Source organism: Myxine glutinosa, chromosome 1, assembly GCF_964187855.1.
Source record: "Myxine glutinosa chromosome 1, kmMyxGlut1.1, whole genome shotgun sequence".
NCBI classification, from domain to species: Eukaryota; Metazoa; Chordata; class Myxini; order Myxiniformes; family Myxinidae; genus Myxine; species Myxine glutinosa.
This window is the reverse complement of record NC_136261.1, coordinates 427529661-427553664: the sequence shown is the minus strand read 5'-3', so window position 1 is coordinate 427553664 and position 24004 is coordinate 427529661. Positions and strand designations below refer to the sequence as shown.

The window sequence follows — 24004 nt, the reverse complement described above, 5'->3', positions numbered from 1 at the left end:
GCGGTAGTGGCTGGATGCAAGAGTGCACGCCCATGGTGAGTGTTACGGAGGACGTAACGGAGGAGAGGTGTGGACCAAGGTGTGCGAATGGCGAGTGTGCGCAAGAAGGTGCGCGGGAGGTGTGGTGTGTAACAGGGAGTGCGTTGGTGGAATGGACGGAGTGTGTGCAATGTACGGACGGCGTTGGAATGCCGGGTTTTGTGAGTGTCAAAAGGGTCGCGTGTGCGTGTGGGCATGTGAGTACAGCATCGACGTTGAACGGGGCAGCGTTTAGGGAGACAGATAGCCGATGCGAGCACTCGGGGCGCGGTGCGCTTTGTTGGATGCCAGGCCCGGTGCGGATCGATGCTGCGTCGCTTCTCTTCGAAGCGTCGTTGCCGATTCGGGCCTGGCCCCGCCCCGCACGGTCGAGTCCGGGCCTTGTCGGGCGAGGCGACCGGTCCGGTTCAAGGGCGAGTGGGAGGAAGCAGAACGGAGCCCCCTGGTGGGGACGGGGTTCCGACCGGGCGAGCCTCGGTCATCGGGCCCGGGACCGCAGGGTACCGAGCCGCGATGATGCGTGGAACCTCGGCCCAAGCATGCCTCCTCCCCAGAGTCGTGAAAGCTGGACGGATTCAACCTGCAGGCGTACAAACCACCCAAATTCGTTGCTCGGCTTTGCGAAGCTGAGTCTTAATGATGTGACGACGCACCGAGAGGCTCTATTGAGTAGACGTGTGACGAGGATAGTGTTTTGGCCCCGAAATTGAAAAAAACAAAATTTGATGATTGGCAAAGGATTGGCAGAGTGATGATTGTTAATGGTAGAATGATTGGCAGATGATTGGCAAAGTTTTAATTGGCTGCAATTTGGTGTGCAAAATTGGTAGTGAGAGATACCCGTTGTGGTGGGATGGCAACTGCCATCTCTCACGACGGGGGCAAAGGAGCACTAGTTTTATGGGGTTTATGGCCGTGAAAACTAGCCCGGGAGGGTTAGGATATTTTGATAGGGATCTAGAGAGATGACATTAGGTAACGGTAAGATTAGGTAGTGGCAATGATACCTGTAGTGGGGACGCAGGTAGATTAGTGTGGATGATAATGGTGTGGTATGTGCTTAGTTAAAAGGGAAGACGGGGAGCACTAAGTTAGCAGGGCAACAGGTAGATTAGATGATGCAGTGTGAGTGTTGGAGGTGTATTCAGAAGTGTATTGTGAAAAGTGTGTCAGGAACAGGTGTGATTGCACAGGTGTGCAACTGAACAGGTGGATGGAGCAGTGTATGAGTGAGTGATAGTGATGTGAGTTGTGCTGACCAAATGGTCCAGGAAGGAAGGAGGGTGCGGGTGGCACCAGGTATGATTGCACAGGTGTGCAACTACAGGTGAATGGAGAATGGTTGTGTGGAATATATGGATTCTAGGATATATGGAGTATTGGAATGGATGGTCGTGGAGTGAGTATGGTGGAAACTGTGGAGTGGAGTGGATGGTGCGAAGGTGTGGATGGGGGAAAGGAGGATGGACCCCCATCACATATACCTGGGGAGGGTAGTCCAAGAGTTAGATAGAGGGTACAGGTAAATTGTGGTTGGATATTGGCATCTGTGGTGCGTGGGGGAAGATTGGCTGATTGGATGGGTGCATTAGTGTTGTGGAAACGGCTGGGCGTGTAGCCTGTTAGTGTGTGTAGTTGGTTTGGGCACTCCACCACTGTAAGGATGTTGGCCAGGTGAGGCCGCAGGTGGGCTCTGGGAGCCGGTAGAGTTGTTGTGGATGGGGCCCGAGGATCCGGAGGACGGACCCGGGTACCCCAGTGCTAGAGGGCACCAAGGGGTGACAGAGCCAGGAGGGGCCTTCCCCAGTTAGATAGGTTAGGGTGAGGAGCTACGTAAGCTCGGGTGGCAACTGCAGTGGTGGAGGTGTGCAGGTGGGTAGACCTGCTGGGAGAGCTACACGACCCAGCCCTGAAATTGTGCAAGGGCACAGGGAGTTGCATCGGGGGAGTGAGACCCCAAATTGATAAGCACCACAGTTTGGTCAATGGGAATTGGTTTTTAGAACCCATAGTGGAAGTTGGCCAATGGATTGGCAGGGAAGACCCCGGGTAGTGTAAAGTGTGTTAAAGTCATTTAGAAGGTAGATAGGATGAAGGATCTCCTCGCACCATCTACATCCTCTCACCTGAGGTGACGAAACTCCACACCATGCCATGTTCTTATTATTTTGTTGATGCAAATGTTTGGAATGTGAGACGCATCATGACGTGGGTGTGACATTTTGCTGATGTTCCATCTCTTCCTCCTTATGAGGATTGATGATGAATTGGGTGATGGCAAATTTTGGTTAGAGGGATTGTGGTGATGAAATTGGTATAGGAGAGATATGGGGAGATGTGACAGTAGTGACAAACTTGTAAATGTGTAGATTTTGTAAATATGGGGTAAGGGCAAGGGTAGAGTAGGTGACAGGGGGGGGGGGGGTGACGTACGGTAGGGACGAGCTTTCTCACTTCGCTCTCCGTACGCACTTCGCCTTGCATTGCCTTGATTGATGTGTACCCTTGTGACGTTACCCCTCGCTCATCTGTCTTTCCCCCCCTTTGACTCCCACATGAGGACCTGTGCGCCACTGGGCGCCGAGGGGAGCGTGCGTGAGTCCACCATTGTGCGCCCGGAACTCCCAGAACCAGCTGTCTGCATCGATGCACCACATTATGGACCACATGTCTGTGGCTGAGCACCATTTAAGGACCCCATGGGTTGGGCATGGCCCCTCTGCTGGAACCGGCCATGAAGGCCCGAAATCTTGCTGGTGGACCTTGGCCACAGGGCACCCATGCCCCACAGGTGAACCATACATAGTCGGCCCCTGTGGGCCATAAATAAATAAAAATGGACACGTTGGGTTTTTTTTTTTTTTTTTTTTTTTTTTTTTTTTTGTATACAATATCGAGGCTCGTGAAAGAGCGAACATTAATCACATGAACACACAGAAAGACAAACCGACACATAAAACATATAACATAGGGAGCGGTAGACAAGATGGGGAGAGAGGGGGTAGGACACAAACACCACATTTGAGAGCAGGGACCGAGAGACATGGAGACATCGAGAGATCTGAGAGAGGGCGAGGGCTTTGGGGGGGGGGGGGCGTGGGAAGGGAGGGGTGGGAGAGGTATAAAACATATGGACACTGCCAGGACTTCCAGGAAAGAAGTTGGAATTTCAAACAAGGTGGATCTGGGGTGAATTAGCGGGGGTAGAAAAGATCAAGGTTTTGGATGGGGGAAGATAAGAGATGGTGGTGAACAGCTGTTTTAAAGACCTGGAGGGAGGAGTGGGATTGAAGGGAGTGAGGGAGTTTGTTCCAGAGGCGGGAGAAAAGAGGAATGAAAGAGTGAAGGTGAGCGGAGAGCCGAGATTTCGGCAGTTTAACCATCAGAGGGTTGCTGGCAGATCTTGTGCGACCTGTAGGAATATTTGGGGGACAGAGCACAGAGAGAGCTGGGGGTGCAAGGCCGGAGAGGAGTCGGTAGAAGACAGAAAGACCACCTACCTGCCTGCGGTGAGTGAGTGAAAGGCCCTCAGAGATAGCTTCATCGCGGGAGATTCCAATAATTCTGAAAGCTTTGGTTTCAACAGCGTGAAGCCGAGCTAGGTGTGAGGCAGGAGCACCGGCCCATAGGGGAGAACAGTATTCCATTGAGCTGCGGATGAAAGCCTTGTATGTGGTGAGGAGCTCAGGTGTGCCGAGGAAGGACTTCGCACGACGGAGGATGCCCAGTCGGCGACTGGCTTTGGAGGCCAGCTTGGAAATGTGGTTTTCCCAAGAAAGATCATGGCAGATAGTGAGACCCAAAATCTTGAGCGACAGAACTTCTTGGAGAGGATTGTTGAGAAAGTAGATGGGAGGGTTGTCCAGTCGATCTTTTCGGAGAGACATAGTAAGAGTGTGAGATTTGTCAGGATTGAAAGACATGTTCCACTTGTTTGACCAGTCTGTGATTTTGTCCAGGTCTTCAGAGAGTGAGTAGGCAGCAGACTGCCGATCTGAGGGAAGAGGAATGGAGCGGCAGAGAGTGGAGTCATCAGCAAAGAGATAGAGAGGATTTTCGAGAGAGTCAGAGAGATCATTGATGAAGACCAGAAAAAGCACGGGGCCCAGAACACTGCCTTGGGGAACTCCAGCCTGAACAGGAAGAGGAGATGAGAGAAACCCATTCAGGGCCACACGTTGACGACGACTAGAGAGGAAGTCCGCCAGCCATGCGTGGAGATTTCCATGGATACCAAAGGAGGAGAGTTTGGTGAGCAGAGCGGGGTGCCAGACCGTGTCGAAGGCACGTGATATGTCGAGGGAGACAGCTCTAATTTCCTGTTTGGCATTGAGGACCTCCATCCATTGTTGAGACAGCAGAAGCAGCATGTCCAGAGTAGAGTGACCTGGTCTGAAACCAAATTGATGATCAGAGATCAAGCCATTGGAGAAGAGGAAAGATTTCATATCAGAAGCAATGATGGATTCCATGACTTTGCTGATAATTGGGAGAAGGCTGATTGGTCTGTAGTTGCTAGGATCTGTTTTTGCACCTTTTTTGTGCAAAGCGGTGATGTTGGCTGATTTCCAAGCAGATGGCAGTTGACCTTGAGCAAAAGAGAGGGTGAAGAGAACAGAGAGAGGGTGAGATAGAGCAGCAGAGCAGGATTTTAGGACCCGTGGGCTGATGCCGTCGGGTCCAGTTGCAGAATCAGAGTCGAGGGTTGACAGAAACTTTTCCACCTTGTCAGGAGGAAAGGACACGGAGTCCAGGAGCAGCAGGGTACGACTGGGTATGGTGGGTACAGAGAGGGATGGGTTTGGGACACAAGATTTAGAGGCAAACACAGAGTTGAGGCATTCAGCTTTTTCATGTGCGGAGTCAGCTGTGTAGCCGTTTGAGGTAAGGGAGGGGATGGAGGGGGAACAAACACCAGAAACGGATTTGACCAGACGCCACCAGGATTTGGAAGAGGGAGACAGATAAGAGAGTTCGGTCTTGAGAACGGAGAGATATTGTTTCCTGGCTCTCCTGAGGGTGGACACACACTTGTTTCGGGCTTTGTGAAAGGAAATGAGATTTCCTTCCGTTGGATTTGCTTTCCAGGAGACGAAGGCAAGTTGTTTCTGGGCAACAGCCTCACCACAAGATTCCGTGTACCATGGACGGGAGGAAGGGTATGACAACTGAAGACGAGATGGGATAAATCTGTGCATGAGAGAGAGCAATTTACTTTGGAAGAATTCCCAGGATGAGTTGATGTCAGAGGTGGTAGAGATGGGAGACCAGTCCAGATGATTGATGGCTGCTTGAAGACCGTGCCAGTTGGCCTGAGTGAAATGCCAGACTCGTCGACGCTGAGCAGGCTCCCTGAGGATGGTCAGAGAGATGTCCACTTTAACAAGGACATGATCAGATGATCCGATCGGAGCAGAAGAAGAGCAGCAGACATTTTCAGGGAAGTTAGTCATAACCAAGTCCAGAAGAGAAGATGTTCCGTTGACTGAGATCCGGGTCGGGAAATTGACAGATTGTGTCAGTCCCAGTGAGTCGCAGAAGTCCTTTGCTGAGGAGCCATGGCTGGTGAGAGAGGTACCCACACCCAGCCAACTGGCATGATGACAGTTGAAATCACCACATATGAGGAAGAGAGAGTTGGGATGAGTAGATAGAAGTTGGTCCATATCATCAGACAGCGAGATGTAGATGGAGTCATCACTGTTTGGTGGACGGTACAACACACATATGAACAAGAGGTGGGAGCGAAGGGGAAGCCGTAGCCAGAGGTATTCCTGGGGGTGAGGTGGAGAGAGTGCAGTGCAGGGCGAGTGAGGAAGAGAGTTTTTGATAAAGATAGCAACCCCGCCTCCAGGACGAGGCTCAGGTCTATCATACCGGAGGAGGGAGTAGCCCGGGAGAGATACTATGGAATCAGAGACATCATAAAGGAGGAAAGTTTCTGTTAAGCAGATCACGTCTGGTTTGACAGAAGCAACCTGTATGGAGAGATCAGTTAAGTTTGAACGAAGGCCCCGGATGTTTGAGGTCCATACCGTTAATGAAGAGGAAGGGGGAGCATCAGATACAGAACAGGGGGGAGGAGGGGTAGGGTAAGATGTGGAAGAGGTGGAAGAGGTAGGGAGAGCTGTTGAAGGTGTGTCAGAGATTTCAGAATAGCTCGGAGAAAGGGAAGGATGGGGCGGACAAAAGGTTTGATGGTGATTGGGTGAGCCACAATGAGGTGTTATTTGAGGAGGGGGAAGAGCGAGGCAGAAGGTTGGGGGAGATGGAGGTGAGAGTTTGAAGGGGGAAGAAGCGGGGAGGACGCTTTGAGGAGGGGGAGTGAGCGGGGGGAAATTGAGAAGCAATGAGGGTGGGGAGATTTGAAGGGGAGGGGTGAGGGGGGAGTTTGGGAGGGAAGGGACAAGGGGAGGGATTTGAAAGGGATGGGATATGGGGGAGATTTGGAGGGGAGGGGTGAGGCAGGAGTCTAGGAGGGGAGGGGCGAGGGGGCGTCTTGGCGGGGAGGGGTGAGGGAGTAGTTTAGGAGGGAGGGGGCAAGGGGGGAGATTTGAAAGGGATGGGTGATGGGGAAGATTTGGAGGGGAGGGGTGATGGGGAAGATTTGGAGGGGAGGGGTTATGGGGAAGATTTGGAGGGGAGGGGTGAGATTGGATTTTTGAAAGTGTACGATTTATGGGAAACGAACATTTATTGCAAAATGAGTTTCTTGTGACCTTCGAGTTAAAAATACGTTTAAGGACGCTGGATGGAGGATGGAGTGCAGGAGAGTTTAGGGAATGTAGAACAAAGGCACTATAGGAGATGGATATTTTTTTTGGGATGAATTGATTTGGTGAGCAAGTCGAAAGCAGCCTTTTAAAGAAGAAGAAGAAAAAGGTGTTATAAAATGTGACGGAATACATAACTTGAGGGGAAAGTGTAAACATTGAAGGTTAATGAGTGAAAACTATCTGGGGAAATGGGGGAGAAACACGTGGTCGAAGAACGAACGAACGAATAAGAATGAATAAACGAATGAGAACAGAGAAGGAAATGTTGTGTTTTTTTTTTTTTTTTTTTTTTTTTTTGAGTTGAGATTTACACAAGGAAGTAGGCTATGGGTGAAAAGACTTGGAATACAGAGAACGAAAGTTATTGGATCACAAACGACGGACCACTGAGAGAAAAACAAAGCCTCAAGGTTGTACAGTGCACACTGTACAAGGCCTTGCTCGCAACACGGCAAACAGACGATCAATTTATGAAAGATAAACACCGAGAAACAACCAAAGTTGCACACAATAACTTCACACACCGAAAGATAAATACAGTTTCGACAAAATACAATTGTGAACAGACTTAACTTCGAAAAACGTGGAGACCGTGTGGAGCTTCGAAAATCCCTGCCGCCGTCTCCAAGATCTCGCGAGATCTCCTAGGGTGCAGGGTGAATATATCCATCCTAATCCCATTTCATTATTGCAAATGCATTTCATTATTGCAAATAGGCCACCAGCAAAGAAGAAAGACAACATCTGGAAGAAAGCAATAGCCAGCAGAGGGAGCCGAAGAGCAAGAGACCACCAGCAGGGTTAGCCCTTGTTTGGTTATTTTATTGGGAATTGTGATGACTGTGCACCGATTGGTGCTTGAGGGTGTTTTGGTGCGTTTTGGGTGCTTCCTGGTGCGTCGATGCAGAGCAGACTGTCTCCCCCCCCCCCCCCAAAAAGAACGATCACAGGTCCTGGGTTGCGTTTTGTAAATAAAGTAGTCATTGTAAATAATGCGCCCCCACCGTAAATGTATAGTTTGAAGACAATTCCGCAATTCGGTTAGCTGTGGGCGTGAATCTGTTAGGTAGGGTGCAATGCAGCAGGGGGACATATTTATTTGTGTTTTAAAATTGTCACACTCAGGGTCAGGTTAATTGTAGAGGGAATTACACCTACATGTCACACTAAGTTAAAGTTTTATAGGCCCGAGGACGGGCCTGAAGGAAGGAGGGTGCAGTGTAACGAATGTGAGAAGTATGGTTTTGTTGTGTGTAACTGACCCTCGTAATGTAAAGAAAGGTCGAAGCTCGTCCTCTTAGTTAATTCCATGAACTTACACACAGGACACCATATATCCTTTTAAATAGTTAGTCCCTTATTCTATGTAGGCTAAGGATGTGTTTCCCAATAGTTTGACTCTTCATTGCATCAAAATAAATAAGAGTAGGCCCCTCCGACGCCCCATGGCATCTTCCAGGTGCATTTCATCCACTGTTTACTGCATTTGCCGCCATTGGCCACGAGGCAAGGTTGGGGAAGAAGGGCGTGTCTCGACCTCGTCATAGAGGGGAGGAGTGAGCCAGCCCCAAACAACCAACCAAGTACAGGGGGTTTGGCTTAAGAGGGCGGAGAGAGAACGCTCGGGAAGGTTCACGAAGGTTCGAGGGCAGGGCCTATATAACCCGCCGCGGGACGCTCCCCATGCAGATGATCCCAGACGAGCCCTCGAGAAGAGTTGTGTTGGAAAGAGATGAGCTGGGAAGAGAGTTACAAGAGTTGAGTTGGAAAGAGTTGAGTAAGAAGATCACCGGAGAGGAGCTGAGAGTTGAGCTGTGAACCAGGGATCACACCCACCACCCGCATCCTTCCAGATCTGTGGACCACTTGGACCTTCCTCCCCCTCCAAGCCATCCACCTCCTGCCAGTCCTGTCATCATTCCCCGCGTGAGTCTGTCTTCTGTTTGTTCTCTCCAGGGTTAATTAAGACTGCTATAGGTAAGCTAATTTGCACTGTGTCTCTGATTTCTTCTGTTTTTATTTTATTATCCTTCCTTCTCCTTGGTTGCTTTTGATTGTGTAAATAGTAGGAATAAATTTAGTAGCATTTCCAACCTTTTTGCTTTGGTGTTCTTCTTCTTCTTCACATCCTTCGCTTTTGTCTTTTCCCTATTGAATATCTGTGGCGCGATTTTGGCCAACGTCCAGGAATCGGGTTTAGTCAGGGTAACTGTTCGGGCGCGGCGGCCATCCGCTCGGCAAACAACATCCTAGCCGTGTCCGTAACAATATATATGGACCCTTCTTCCTTCCCAACTCACCACCTTGCTCATTTTTCAAGGTTTCTTCGCATTGATGATGTCTCACAAACATGTCAAAGCTTATTTCTTAAGAACTCACTTACATATCATTAATCAATAAATTAATTAATTATACACAACTTTAATTTATAAATTAAAGATTAATAATTATTAATCAATAAATTTAATCAATCATTTAGATGACTCCATCCATAAACCCTTTTTCCAATGTTGTCAGAATAGCGTTATCTGTCTACTGAGATCTATGATCATTTGTCGTCACCCCTGACCTATACCTCATGACAACTGATTAATCACTTTTCTGTCCTCGGGTCATATCTGACATATCTTTCAATTTTAACCCGGCCATTACATCACAGAATTCAACATCTGCAGCCAAGGCAACTTATCCTTCATTTGTGAGACAGTCAGCCAAAATTGATTAGACAAATGTGAGACAGTTCATTGGAAAAAAAAAAATGTCTCAATTTTAATGGTACCCAAACCTCTTGACAATTAAAATTTTGTAAAAAAACGTCTCAAAATGTTTTGCCAACAAAATCATAACCAATTCAAAATTATTGACAATTTTGATCCAATCATGCTCAAATTATTATTATTATTATTATTTTTGAACTGTATAGTTATCCTGCAATTTAACTCTATTGCTTGTAATTCACAAGTGATCCTATAGGGCTTGAAAGCTCTTGTTGTAAGAAGCTCTTCTCTAAGCTCTTCTTTTAAGATTCGTAGCCTTTAATCATGCTTATCATTTGAATCATAATCATACATGTATGACAATATTCATCCATTTAAAACAACAAACATTTCCTGTATCAGCATTATACATTTGTCATCACATCCATGTGGCAAAATCATTGTATATTCAACAATTGTATAATCAACAAAGAAAGAGGGAAAAAAAATGGATAGAAAAAAAACAGGAGAGAAAGAGTGAAAATGAGACTGAAAACAGAAAGGATGAAAATAAAGGAAAAAAATGGAAGAAAAGTGAGACATGAACATAGTAAGAAGCTGCAATAAGGGTTTGAGGGGAGGGAAGGGGGGAAGAAGGAAGGGGGGGGGAGAGAAAGAAAGACAGGTAGCAACACAATTAAGATAGGTAAGACAGGTAGACAGAGGAGAGAGAGGTATGGCAGGGGAGGAGGAAGGAGTGAGGCAAGGGAGGAAAGGGAATGGGGAGGAGGAGGAGGAGGAGGAGGAGGAGGGATGGAAGGAGTAAGGCAGGATGAAACGGGGGAGGAGAAGACTAGGGGGAAGAGGATGGGATGGGGGAGAAGGAGTGGTGAGGTAAGGGAGGCATGAGACTGGGGGAGGGGATGGGGCAGGGGAGGAGGAGGGGTCAGAGGAAAGAAAATGGAGAAAGATGAAGAAGAAAAAAGAAAGATGGAGAAAGAAAGAGAGGGGAGGGGCTGAAAGATTAAGGAAAGAGGGGAGGGAGAGAAATGGGTAAGAGGAGAGAGATGAAGCATGGGGATTGAATAGGAAGGAGAAGGGTTTATGGGCGGAGTCAGACAAGGCATAGTGAAGAAGAAGAAGACGAAGAACAACCAAGATGAAGAACAAGAAAAAAAATACAGGCTCTGGAAATTATTTGCATATCAGAATGCATCTTTTTTTTTTTCTTTCTTTTTTTCTTTTTTTTGTATACAAGATCGAGGCTCGTGAAAGAGCGAACATTAATCACACAGAAAGACAAACCGACACATAAAACATATAACATCGGGAGCGGTAGACAAGATGGGGAGAGAGGGGGAAGGACACAAACACAACATTTGAGAGCAGGGACCGAGAGACATGGAGACATCGAGAGATCTGAGAGAGGGCGAGGGCTTTGGGGGGGGGGGCATGGGAAGGGGGCGGTGGGAGAGGTATAAAACATATGGACACTGCCAGGACTTCCAGGAAAGAAGTTGGAATTTCAAACAAGGTGGATCTGGGGTGAATTAGCGGGGGTAGAAAAGATCAAGGTTTTGGATGGGGGAAGATAAGAGATGGTGGTGAACAGCTGTTTTAAAGACCTGGAGGGAGGAGTGGGATTGAAGGGAGTGAGGGAGTTTGTTCCAGAGGGGGGAGAAAAGAGGAATGAAAGAGTGAAGGTGAGCAGAGAGCCGAGATTTCGGCAGTTTAACCATCAGAGGGTTGCTGGCAGATCTTGTGCGACCTGTAGGAATATTTGGGGGACAGAGCACAGAGAGAGCTGGGGGTGCAAGGCCGGAGAGGAGTCGGTAGAAGACAGAAAGACCACCTACCTGCCTGCGGTGAGTGAGTGAAAGGCCCTCAGAGATAGCTTCATCGCGGGAGATTCCAATAATTCTGAAAGCTTTGGTTTCAACAGCGTGAAGCCGAGCTAGGCGTGAGGCAGGAGCACCGGCCCATATGGGGAGAACAGTATTCCATTGAGCTGCGGATGAAAGCCTTGTATGTGGTGAGGAGCTCAGGTGTGCCGAGGAAGGACTTCGCACGACGGAGGATGCCCAGTCGGTGACTGGCTTTGGAGGCCAGCTTGGAAATGTGGTTTTCCCAAGAAAGATCATGGCAGATAGTGAGACCCAAAATCTTGAGCGACAGAACTTCTTGGAGAGGATTGTTGAGAAAGTAGATGGGAGGGTTGTCCAGTCGATCTTTTCGGAGAGACATAGTAAGAGTGTGAGATTTGTCAGGATTGAAAGATATGTTCCACTTGTTTGACCAGTCTGTGATTTTGTCCAGGTCTTCAGAGAGTGAGGAGGCAGCAGACTGCCGATCTGAGGGAAGAGGATTGGAGCGGCAGAGAGTGGAGTCATCAGCAAAGAGATAGAGAGGATTTTCGAGAGAGTCAGAGAGATCATTGATGAAGACCAGAAAAAGCATGGGGCCCAGAACACTGCCTTGGGGAACTCCAGCCTGAACAGGAAGAGGAGATGAGAGAAACCCATTCAGGGCCACACGTTGACGACGACTAGAGAGGAAGTCCGCCAGCCATGCGTGGAGATTTCCATGGATACCAAAGGAGGAGAGTTTGGTGAGCAGAGCGGGGTGCCAGACCGTGTCGAAGGCACGTGATATGTCGAGGGAGACAGCTCTAATTTCCTGTTTGGCATTGAGGACCTCCATCCATTGTTGAGACAGCAGAAGCAGCATGTCCAGAGTAGAGTGACCAGGTCTGAAACCAAATTGATGATCAGAGATCAAGCCATTGGAGAAGAGGAAAGATTTCATATCCGAAGCAATGATGGATTCCATGACTTTGCTGATAATTGGGAGAAGGCTGATTGGTCTGTAGTTGCTAGGATCTGTTTTTGCACCTTTTTTGTGCAAAGCGGTGATGTTGGCTGATTTCCAAGCAGATGGCAGGTGACCTTGAGCAAAAGAGAGGGTGAAGAGAACAGAGAGAGGGTGAGATAGAGCAGCAGAGCAGGATTTTAGGACCCGTGGGCTGATGCCGTCGGGTCCAGTTGCAGAATCAGAGTCGAGGGTTGACAGAAACTTTTCCACCTTGTCAGGAAGAAAGGACACGGAGTCCAGGAGCAGCAGGGTACGACTGGGTATGGTGGGTACAGAGAGGGATGGGTTTGGGACACAATATTTAGAGGCAAACACAGAGTTGAGGCATTCAGCTTTTTCACGTGCGGAGTCAGCTGTGTAGCCGTTTGAGGTAAGGGAGGGGATGGAGGGGGAACAAACACCAGAAACGGATTTGACTAGACACCACCAGGATTTGGAAGAGGGAGACAGATAAGAGAGTTCGGTCTTGAGAACGGAGAGATATTGTTTCCTGGCTCTCCTGAGGGTGGACACACACTTGTTTCGGGCTTTGTGAAAGGAAAAGAGATTTCCTTCCGTTGGATTTGCTTTCCAGGAGACGAAGGCAAGTTGTTTCTGGGCAACAGCCTCACCACAAGATTCCGTGTACCATGGACGGGAGGAAGGGTATGACAACTGAAGACGAGATGGGATAAATCTGTGCATGAGAGAGAGCAATTTACTTTGGAAGAATTCCAAGGATGAGTTGATGTCAGAGGTGGTAGAGATGGGAGACCAGTCCAGATGATTGATGGCTGCTTGAAGACCGTGCCAGTTGGCCTGAGTGAAATGCCAGACTCGTCGATGCTGAGCAGGCTCCCTGAGGTCAGGTCAGGGAGATCTTGCTCGTTAATGCAAGCAAATCACTCAAGCATCCCACTCATGTGGTTGCCTTTTTTAGAAAAAAAAAAGGTAAAAAAAATCAAACATTTGAACAGCCTTGGACGTGCACCTTGACCTCATGGCCAAGCCACAATGTCTATCAAGGCTGTCCCAATAACATTACACATGCACCTCAACCCAAAGGCTGAAGCACATGGTCATTCAAACACATGCATCCTGACCCCGAAGGACACAATGCATGGTCATACCATGGTCATACAATTGGACCACTCCTCTCAATAGGAGTAGGTCCACTTATGAAGTGGCCTTTTTTACGATGAAAAAAGGTAAAAAATCAAACATTTGAACAGCCTTCGACGTGCACCTTGACCCCATGGCCAAGGCGCAACGTTAACAAGGCTGTCCCAATAACAATACACATGCGCCTCAACCCCAAGGGGGAGGCACATGGTCATTCAAACGCATGCATCATGCCCCCGAGGGGCCACAATGCATGGTCCTACAATTGGGACCACTCCTCTTAATAGGAGTAAGACCCCTCAAGCTTAGACCACCTAACATTAGTGGGTTGCAATGAATTATGGCTCAAATCAATATACGTTTGAAAGCGAACATTAAATTATATATCTTTTTTTTTTTCTTGTGACAATAATAAATATTTTATTATGTTTAACGGTAAAATCTACACAAATCGGGTTCCGGTTGCTCGGGCGAGTGAAGCGTACTTCGAGCTCTCCACGGCATCGAAGTTTAAGTGTTTTCCCATTCTTGTCTTTGTCAAATTTCCACTGGTTATTTTGCTGTGTACGTGTTATTGTGTGTTTCTGGTTGGTATTGGTTTGTAATTCGTACAAACTTGTGTGTAGTTAATCGTTTTCTGAGTCGTACCTCGTGCGCAGCCTGGTAACTTGGGGCTTCCCTCCCCCCGTCGGTGTTTTGTCGATTTGGGTTCTTTCCTTCACTGTATTGCTTGTTTCTTTTATTTTATTTTCTCCCTCTCACCTCACCTCCCTAGACAAAGAATTCTGTATTGATTCTTTCTCTCCTCCCAGACACGTGCTTGTTCACTCTCCTCCTCGTCTCGGCTTGTGCCCCGCCCCCTGTATCTCGTTTTTCTTCTGCCTCTGCCTCTTCTTTCTCAAATCCACATTCTCGCTTGGAGACTTTTCCCAGATTGTTTTTCATGGTTTTCATGGTTCTGTTTGGATATTGTTGGAATATGTTTAAACCGCAGCCGTGATGCTGATGCCGGCCCTCCCCCCCCCCCCCCCCCCCCCAGAATTTCCATGTTTTAAACGTTTCCCAGTGTGTACCCTGGTCAGAATAGGTACACAGTATCCCTGCGTGTCGTAAGAGACGACTAAGAGGTTTGGCGTCAGGAAGGGCATCCCACCATATAAACATTGCCTCAAAAAGAGAACCATGACAATTACAACTACATGTGGGCAGGGTACAGCCCGAAGTGGAGAACGTTTTCTGAGGTTTGGGACATGGAATGTAGGGACAATGACAGGTAGATCAGGAGAAGTCGTGGAAGTATTGGTCAGAAGAAGAGTGGACATATGCTGTGTGCAAGAGACGAGTTGGAAGGGAAGTGGTGTGAGAATGGTGAAGGGCAGGCAGGGACAGAAATACAAGTTTGTGTGGAAAGGGTGCCCGGAGGGCGTGAATGGTGTTGGTTTCCTGTTTTCTGAAGAGTTTGTAGACAGTGTGGTGAGTGTGACTAGAGTGAGTGATAGGTTGATGATGGTGAAAATGATGATTGTAAAGCTCTTGGTGAACTTCATCTCGGGATATGCTCCGCAGGTTGGTCGAAGCAATGAAGAGAAGGACAAGTTCTGGTGTGCGATAGAGAAGCTGATGGAAAACGTGAAAGATGAGGAAGTTGTTGTGGTGGGAGGAGACCTGAATGGACATGTGGGAAGGAGTATGGATGGTTTTGAGGGAGTTCATGGGGGTTACGGATATGGTGTGAGAAATGGAGAAGGTGAAAGGATTTTGGAGTTTGCTGATGGAGCTGATTTGTTGATTTGTAATACTCAGTTCCAGAAAGAGGATAATAAGCTTGTTACATACACGTCAGGTGGGTCGACGACAACCTTTGACTACCTGATAGTGCATAGGCGAGATAGGGGGCACCTCCGGGACACAAAGGTGATTCCGGGGGAGGAGGCTGTTTCACAGCACCACTTGGTTGCCTGCGACATAAGGGAGAAAGATGCGAGGAGAGCTCGGCGGGTGAAGTACCAACCAAGAACGAAGGTGTGGAGGTTGAAAGAGGTGACAGTAAGGGAGGCATTAAAAGAGAGGCTCAGTAGGGTAGAGGATGATGTGGTTGAGCTTGAAAGTGGTTGGATGTCAATGAAAGCTAGGCTGTTGGGAGCCGTTGGTGGGGTATGTGGATGGACAAAAGGACCACTGAGGCACTCGGAAACATGGTGGTGGGATGATGAAGTTGGAAAGAGGATTGACGAGAAGAGGAAGAAGTTCAAGGAGTGGCAGAAGGTGAAGGGTACAGGAGCAGAAACAGCAGAGCATGAAAGTTATAAGGCAGCCAGGAAGGCTGCAAAGAAAGAGGTAGCAAAGGAGCAGGAGGCATGTAGGAAAATGTTCGGAGAACCCTTGGATTCGAAAGAGGGTCAGAAAGCAGTGTTCAGGATTGCAAAGCACATATCGAAAGAGAGGTGTGATGTGATGGGGGTGAGTTGCTTGAAGGATGAAGTGGGACAAATCGTTGTCGACCCAGATGGAATTAAAGGAAGATGGAAAAGATATATGGAAATGCTGTTGAATACAGAGAATGAATGGGATGGCAACATAGAGAGTAACCCAGTTTTAGGACTGGCAGAGAAGATAACTGAGAAGGAAGTTGACGAAGCGATAAAAGCAATGAAGAGTGAAAAAGCGGGAGGGCCGACGGGAGTTGTGGGAGATATGTTGAAGGCAGCAGGAAGTTGGGGTGTGAAGAGAATGACAGAGATCTGTAATCTAGTGGTGAAAGAAGGCCGCATTCCAGTGGATTTGGAACTGAGTACCCTCGTCCCTCTATACAAGGAGAAAGGTGACCCTCCGGAGTGTGGCTCGTACCGAGCGATAAAGTTATTGGAGCATGGAATGAAGGTATTGGAAAGGGCGTTGGAGAGGAGGATAAGGAAGAAAGTGAAGATCGACAAAATGTAGTTTGGATTTATGCCAGGAAGAGGAACGACAGATGCGCTTTTCATTGTGAGGCTGTTGCAGGAGAAGTACATGGAGAAGAGGAAGAAGTTGTTTTTTGGGTTTGTTGATCTGGAGAAAGCATTCGATAGGGTTCCACACAAAGTATTGACATGGGCATTGAGGAAGTTAGGAGTGGAGGAATGGTTGATCAGAGTAGTGATGGCAATGTACAATCGAGCGCGCACAGCTGTAAGGACGAAGGACGGGAACAGTGGTGATTTTGAGGTGAAGGTGGGAGTGCATCAGGGGTCGGTACTAGGTCCACTACTATTTGTAGCTGTGATGGAGGTGCTGGCTCAGAACGTAAAGGAGGGTTTACTGTGGGAGTTGTTTTATGCAGATGATCTGGTGTTGATTGCGGAAAGTATGGATGGACTGAAGGAAAAGATGAACAAGTGGAAGGAATGTATGGAGACAAAAGGTCTGAAGGTGAATATCGGAAAGACGAAGGTGATGGCAAGTGGTAAAGCATGTGGTGAGGTGGAAAGAACTGGGAAGTGTCCGTGTGCTGTGTGCAGGAAGGGTGTCAGAGTGAACTCCATTCAATGTACAATGTGTGCTGAGTGGGTTCATCAAAAATGTAGTGGTCTGAGAGGGTCATTTACCAGTGTGGCAGCTACATTCAAATGTAAGGTGTGCACAGAGGGAGCTGCAGATGGAGGAAATGTTGAGTTGGATCTTGGAGATGGCGTGAAGCTGGAAGGTGTGAAAACATTTTGCTACCTCGGAGACATGCTGAATGGAGAAGGTGGATCAGACTCGGCAATGGTTGCTCGAGTGAGATGTGCATGGAAGAAGTTTCAGGAACTGAGTGGCGTGCTGATGAGGAGGAGAGTGTCACTGAAGCTGAAGGGAAAGGTGTATGCTGCATGTGTGAGAAGTGTTATGATTTATTGGAGCGAGACATGGGTAATGAACGTAGAGCAGCAACGAAGGCTGGAAAGGGTGGAAATGTGAATGGTTCGATGGATGTGCGGAGTATCGTTGAGAGAGAGGAAGACAAATGATGAATTGCGAAAGATGATGGGAATATTGCCTGTGATTGATGCTGTGAAGAGGAACAGGCTGAGATGGTTTGGTCATGTGTTGAGGAAGGATGAAAGTGACTGGTTGAGAAGAGCGATGGAAATTAATGTAGAAGGAAGTAGAGGACGGGGAAGACCGAGAAAGACTTGGCTAAAGATGGTGGAAGAAGACATGCGGGCAAGGGGGTTAACAAGGAGAGATACAGAAAATAGGGCAAAATGGAGAAGATTGTCATGGGGACCGCAAGGCTAACCCCCGCTCTAGCAGGGAAAATGGCCTTAAAATGCATGTTGTTGTTGTTGTTGGTAAAATCTACACAAATCGACTGCCATAGGAAGAAACGTGTTGACGTCACCATGCATGGATGTAATTTACTTCCGGATTTTTTCTCTACGCAGTTTTTACGTTTTCCTTCGGAACAAATTTTTTTTTTTTACCGTGGCACAATATTCACACAGCAAATGTCATCCTATGAACCCCAATTTGACAATTTTGTGTTTGATCGGCACACGATCGCCCAATATTAAACCAGCTGTGGTTTTACAATACGCACAAGCTGGCATGCCGAGTTCACAGCACGTCCCCAATTTGGACAACCTCCCGTCACTCGATGCAGTTGAGATGAGATGGTGATGGATGATGAGGAGGAGAGAAGAATGAGGAGATGATAATGAGGAGGTGTGAGAAGGGAAGGGGAGGTAGAATGGTGGGGGCCGAGGGTATAAAGGGAAGCAGGAAGCATGAAGGAGTGGAGTGGAGTGGAGGGATTGGGGTTGGAGGTGGGAGAGTGCCGCATCAAGAAGTATACCTCCCATCCGAATGCGCCCATAGGGAGCAAACGAGATGGGGGGTGGGGGGGGGGGGGTGGACGGGTATGAGGGTGGTGTATGGTTGGGTATGGTACCAAATGGTGGGGGTGGGAGCTGGGAGATGAAAAAGAAGATGAATGAAGAGAACCAGAAAGGGAGAGGGAGAGGGAGGAAGGGGAGGGAGGAAGGGGAGGGGGAGAGGCGGAGAGGGAGAGGGAGGAAGGGGAGGGAGGAAGGGGAGGGGGAGAGAAAGAGGGGAGAAGAGAAAGAGAAAAGAAGGAAAGAAAGAGAGAGGGACAGAGTTTGCATTGAAAAAACACCATTTGCGCTACTCAAGCAGTACGTAATATGTCAATCAGAATAAACATGGTCATTTGCCGTTAATTGTCGATTTATATATGTAGTGTCCATCAACTATTGCTCGCCGAGAAAAAAACGCTCGGGTTAGAAACAGACATGGTCATATAACATACAATATAAGATGGATGGGGTTCATATAACAGTGTCATAACTCATATAGCAATGTCGTATAACATTGTCATATAATGACGGGGTGGGGAATGATGGGTTGGGGGGGGGGGTGGCCTCACAAGACATAAGATCTACTTTACTCTATATTCCTGACTTTATCAAGGGATGGAAGAGAGAGAAGAATAGGTAAGAATGGATGAAGAGTGGTTGAAAACATTTAGAGGTGATTGCCAACATGCCCACTACATGACATCCAACATGGCGTAAGGTGGCCTCTGTCATGTCTAATGGTTCACCTCCAGCATCTATTGAACACTGAAATTCACAGACACAAAATTTATCACACAGAGGTTGAGATTTCCTTAATTGGCTGTTGGTTGGATCATTTCCCTGTGCGTAATTTGTTTAGCCTAAATTTATTTATCATTTCATTAGTCAGTGAAGAGATGGGAAGTAAATGTATTGTTGGGGTTTTGAAAACCCTGCACTTTGTAAATACACCCCTTTGTAAATGAGTCTTTGAAAATACCTCCATTTTCATTGTAAAGGTCAGAGGTCGTTCCCTAGTTAGTCCACATCGCAACACGTAGCAAACCATAGGCTCTCTTAATAGTTATTTCGTTATTATGTGTTCCAGGTAAGGCTGTGTTTCCAATAGGTTGACTCTACGTTGCATCAATCAAATAAGATAGGTCCCCTTTCGTTTTCTATCCCAGCGGTGCGAGTGGTTTTCTATCCCGGCGGTGCGAGTGGTTTTCTATCCCGCAAGACGTCATTGCCCATGCACTCTGTCTCGGAGAGGAAGGGGGGAGGAGCTGCCAAATCAAGGGCGTGGCACCACCTCGTCATCAAAGGTGGAGTCGGAGAGCCCGTACCGACCAACCATCGCCGAGGTGAGCCAGCCGGTAGGTGTGTCATCGGAGTTGGCGGCTTGATACAGCCGAGGCCAATAAAAGGAACTGTGAGGGACTGCTTCTGAGACGCGGGAGGACATCCATGAGAGAGGAGGGAGAGAGGAGCGAACATCAAACATTCATTCTTGGCGAGAACCTCCTGCGGCGTGTGAGAGTCGGCACGCTCGTGGGCGATACCAACCATGCTGCCTGCCGGGTTTTTCGCTACTGAACCGGAGCGTGGACGTTCAAGCGGGACCTCGACATCGTGCCGCGATCCACGGACCTCCCTGCCCGCCAGCTCTGTGGACCGTCTGCCCCTCTCATCCTTCCAGCCATTCCTGCCTGCAATTCCCATTTGTGTACGTGAGCTTGTTCTGTCTGTATTGTCCTGGGGATAAGTAAGACTGTTTAAGGCTGCCCTGTATATCTTTTTCTTCTTCGTCGTGTATATTACTTTCATTCCTTCTTTCTTTGGTTTTGTGTAAATAATTAATAAATACCTGTTCCTCCTTATTCTTTTGGTTTCATTCTCGTCCGATAGTCTTTGTCTTTTCCTAATTGAGTACCTGTGGCGCGATTTTAGCCGAACCACTTTTAATCAGGTTTAGTCTTTTGTTAACGGCCCATGTCGCAGCTCGCTTCGCTCGGCGCAATCCACCCATTACGCTGCGGCCCAGGCGGGAGTATTTCCTCGCTTGCCGGAAGGCACTGGTACTTGGGTCATAGGAAGAATTGGTCTATTACCCTATTCAGCGCTGACTGGGAGTGGCGAGATACCCCCAGGACTGGTCGGAGGGCCAGCTTAACAGGACAAGGGGATTAACCCCCCCTCCTAACGGGAGTGCCGTCCCCCGGATCTGTAACAATTGGTGTCGGGGAGTGGGATTCAAGGCCCGAACCAAATTTTTAAAACGTCTAAAAATTTGGTCAAAATTACGAGTGGCCGAAATTTTGTTTAACATCCAAGTTGATTCGTGCCATGGACGTTCAAGGCGATCAGATGCCGGTAGGGGAGGTAGAAGAGGGGTTAGAGGCAACCCAGCACCCCAGGGAGGAATTGAGAGAGGGGGAGGAGGAGAGCGATGAGGATGTGGTATAGGGCTGTGCAGGCGCACAAGAGGGCGGCACCTCACACGAGGTTGGTGGCGCACAAGATGGCACCGCACACATGGCCGTGGCAGCCGCGCCCGCAGCACCGGTCGATTTGAACCTCTTCATGGTGCAAATGGAGGCCCTTATTGTCAAGATGGGTGAGCGATTAGAAAGTAAATTCGACACCCAAAAGGAAGAGACGAGGGCTCAGGGTGAACAATTGGGCAATCAAATTGGGGAATTGAGAAATGACCTAGAAAACAAAATTGAGGGGTTAGACAATAAATTTGAGGGGTTAGACAATAAATTTGAGGGGTTAGACAATAAATTTGAGGGGTTAGACAATAAATTTGAGGGGTTAGACAACAGGTTGGAAGGGCTAGAAGGTAAATTGGGGGGCCAACTGGATGACATGGGTAACCAAATCGGGGAAATGAAGGATGGGTTATTGGGGTTGGAAAATAGAATTGCCGCCCAAGAGAACCAGATGGAAGGGGTGAAGAATGGGTTAATGGGGCTAGAAAACAATATGGAAGGCAAATTGAGGGAAATAGGGGAGCAATCCGCCCGGGAAATTAAACAGATGGGGAATCAGATAGAGGAGGTAAAAATCGGGTTAGAAACCAAATTGGACACCCACAAGGGGGATTTGGAGCAGATGAGGGTGGCAACTACCAAAGAGATGGGAGAGATGAGTGAGGAGAGACGCGTAAGGAGGCTGATGACCGAGGAGGAAGACCTAGCGCTGACGCCCGAGTTTTCGCCACTGAACCTGAGCGAGGGCGTGCACGCGGGACACCAACGGCGTGCCGCGATCCCCGGACCTCCCTGCCCGCCAGCTCTGTGGACCGTCTGCCCCTCTAATCCTTCCAGCCATTCCTGCCTGCGATTCCCATTCGTGTATGCGAGTTTGTACTGTCTGTATTGTCCTGGGGATAAGTTAAGCCTGTGTAGATAAGCTTGCTCTGTGGCCTGCTCCTTCCATTTCTTGTATAAAAGCACTGCTTTCGTTTCTTCTTCGGTTCCTTTGGTTTGTTGTAAATAATTAATAAATATCTGTTCCTCCTTATTCTTTGGTTTCATTCTCGTCCGATCGTCTGTCTTTTCCCAATTGAGTACCTGTGGCACGATTTGGCCGAACAGCTTTTAATCGGGTTTAGTCTTCTGTTAACGGCCCGAGTCGCAGCTCGCTTCGCTCGGCGCAATCCATCCATTACGCTGCGGCCCGGGCCGGAGTATTTCCTCGCTTAACAGAAGGCACTGGTACTTAGGTCATAGGAATAATTGGCCTACTACCATATTCAGCGCTGACCCGGAGTGGCAAGATACCCCCAGGACCGGTCGGACGGCCAGCTTAACAGCACAAGGGGATTAACCCCCCCTTGCTAACGGGGGTGCCGTCCCCCAGATCTGTAACAGTATTTTTGCGAAAAAAAATGTAGACGGCTCAGTACGCCGTCATGGACAGTACACACTGAATCTTTTCAAATATGCTTTCATGTAAATTATTTCAATAATCCATCAAGTCTCACACGTAAAACAGACCTCAAATATGTTCGCCCTGGAATTCCCAAAAAGAACACGCATTTGAGCATTTGGCCACAATCAAGCTGGAAAACATAAAAGTAACAGATGTCTTTCTTGGTGCCGGCATACCTGGTGGTTATCTGGCGCGTACCTGGTGGTTACCTGGTGGTTAATGCATGCCGATTGCTCACGAATCAGTCCGCTCGAGATCACGGTGTGGAAGTTGCATTTGCCAGTGCAGAACAGCTCTATCTGTCTTGGGCAAAGAATATAAAAAGGCACAGATAAACAAATTAATAGAGGCCATACAAAAATTGCCAACCGTGATTGACTGGAACAAGGTGGTTACGTGTAAACAGGGTCGCGATTGGTATCGTTTGCGAATGGTTCTGCTCTATAAGAGGAAGTTTATTTTGTAAAAATCCAACCACCCGTTCCAGAGATATCAGTAGTTTTATCGACGTGCAAACGTGCTCCGCATCAAGATGAACGTGTCAGCACGTAATCCTTCGTGAAACGATTATTTTAAAGAACACGTCCTTTGTCGTGTCTGAAACAACCACAAGGTCTCGAGAGCTGCGAGTGGTCTCGTTACTTAGGCCTGGATCATATCTCATTTGTCTGGAATTTGTACTTGTCTGTGATATTCTCAAAACGCAAGATATTACACATCAGAAAGCACAAAATAAACAGATATTTTACAAACTGCACGAATTAATCCATCCTGAGCCAAGGTAGTCATTCGCTGTCTGTCACAGCATGTATGTAATCAGTCGGCGTTCGCTGACTCGCTCGCTCAATGCAAACGCGTGCATCAGACAACCCGCAGGGCTCACGGCTCCAATAATGAGTTGCAGCGCAATGTGCAATCGATCGTGTGCAATCGATTTAACGGTGCGTCTCGCAAAACTGGCATAGTATCGGAAATAATCGCTAATTGATGTATCATTTTTGTTCTGCACACCCCTTCACTATTACCAGGTCGGAATAAGGGATCTCGACCATAATTTATGTATGAGTGGGTACATATTATGGGAACTCAACCCCATAACGAATGGCAAAAGCAAGAGTCTCAACAGATATCAGAACGTTACCTCTAAAATATACAAATATACAAATTCAGGTCGACCATTTTATACATACTCGTGGGGTCACCCATGGGAATCCCACGGGCATGGACGTGTGTGACATTTCGACATATTGAGCTAGATGCTGCACCTGCATATTCAGTTTCACAAAATGGTTACTGGCAATTTATCAGATGCACAAATGATGTAATCTACACAATGTATTAACTTTTGATAACATGTGAATGCATGTGCGTGCACACTAACACACACATACACACATATACACACAAACACACGTACACCCACACACATATATACACACACACACATACATACACACATGTACACTCACAAACGTACACCCACACACATATATACACACACATACACACACACACACACACACACACACGCATACACATGTACACACACATATACACATACACAAAAACACATCTCGCTTTTTCATTTCTGTTCCTCACAATTTTGTCTCTCTCTTATTCACAGGCACAGACACACACACACACACACACATATACACACACATACATACACACAGATATACACACACATACATGCACACACACACACACATGTACACCGACACCCACACACACACACATATATACACACACACACACACATACACAC

At 47.8% G+C, this 24004-nt stretch overlaps 1 protein-coding gene across 1 annotated transcript in view; it reads left to right on the top strand.

Annotated features, from left to right (window-relative positions):
- LOC137419598 (uncharacterized) overlaps window positions 1-18121 on the top strand; it is a 34309-nt gene extending 16188 nt beyond the window's left edge. The window contains exon 8 of the mRNA XM_078787041.1: window positions 17947-18121. Within this exon, the coding sequence (XP_078643167.1) occupies window positions 17947-18121 (175 nt within the window). The remainder of the gene's footprint in view (window positions 1-17946) is intronic.
- The last annotated feature ends 5883 nt before the right edge of the window (window positions 18122-24004 follow it).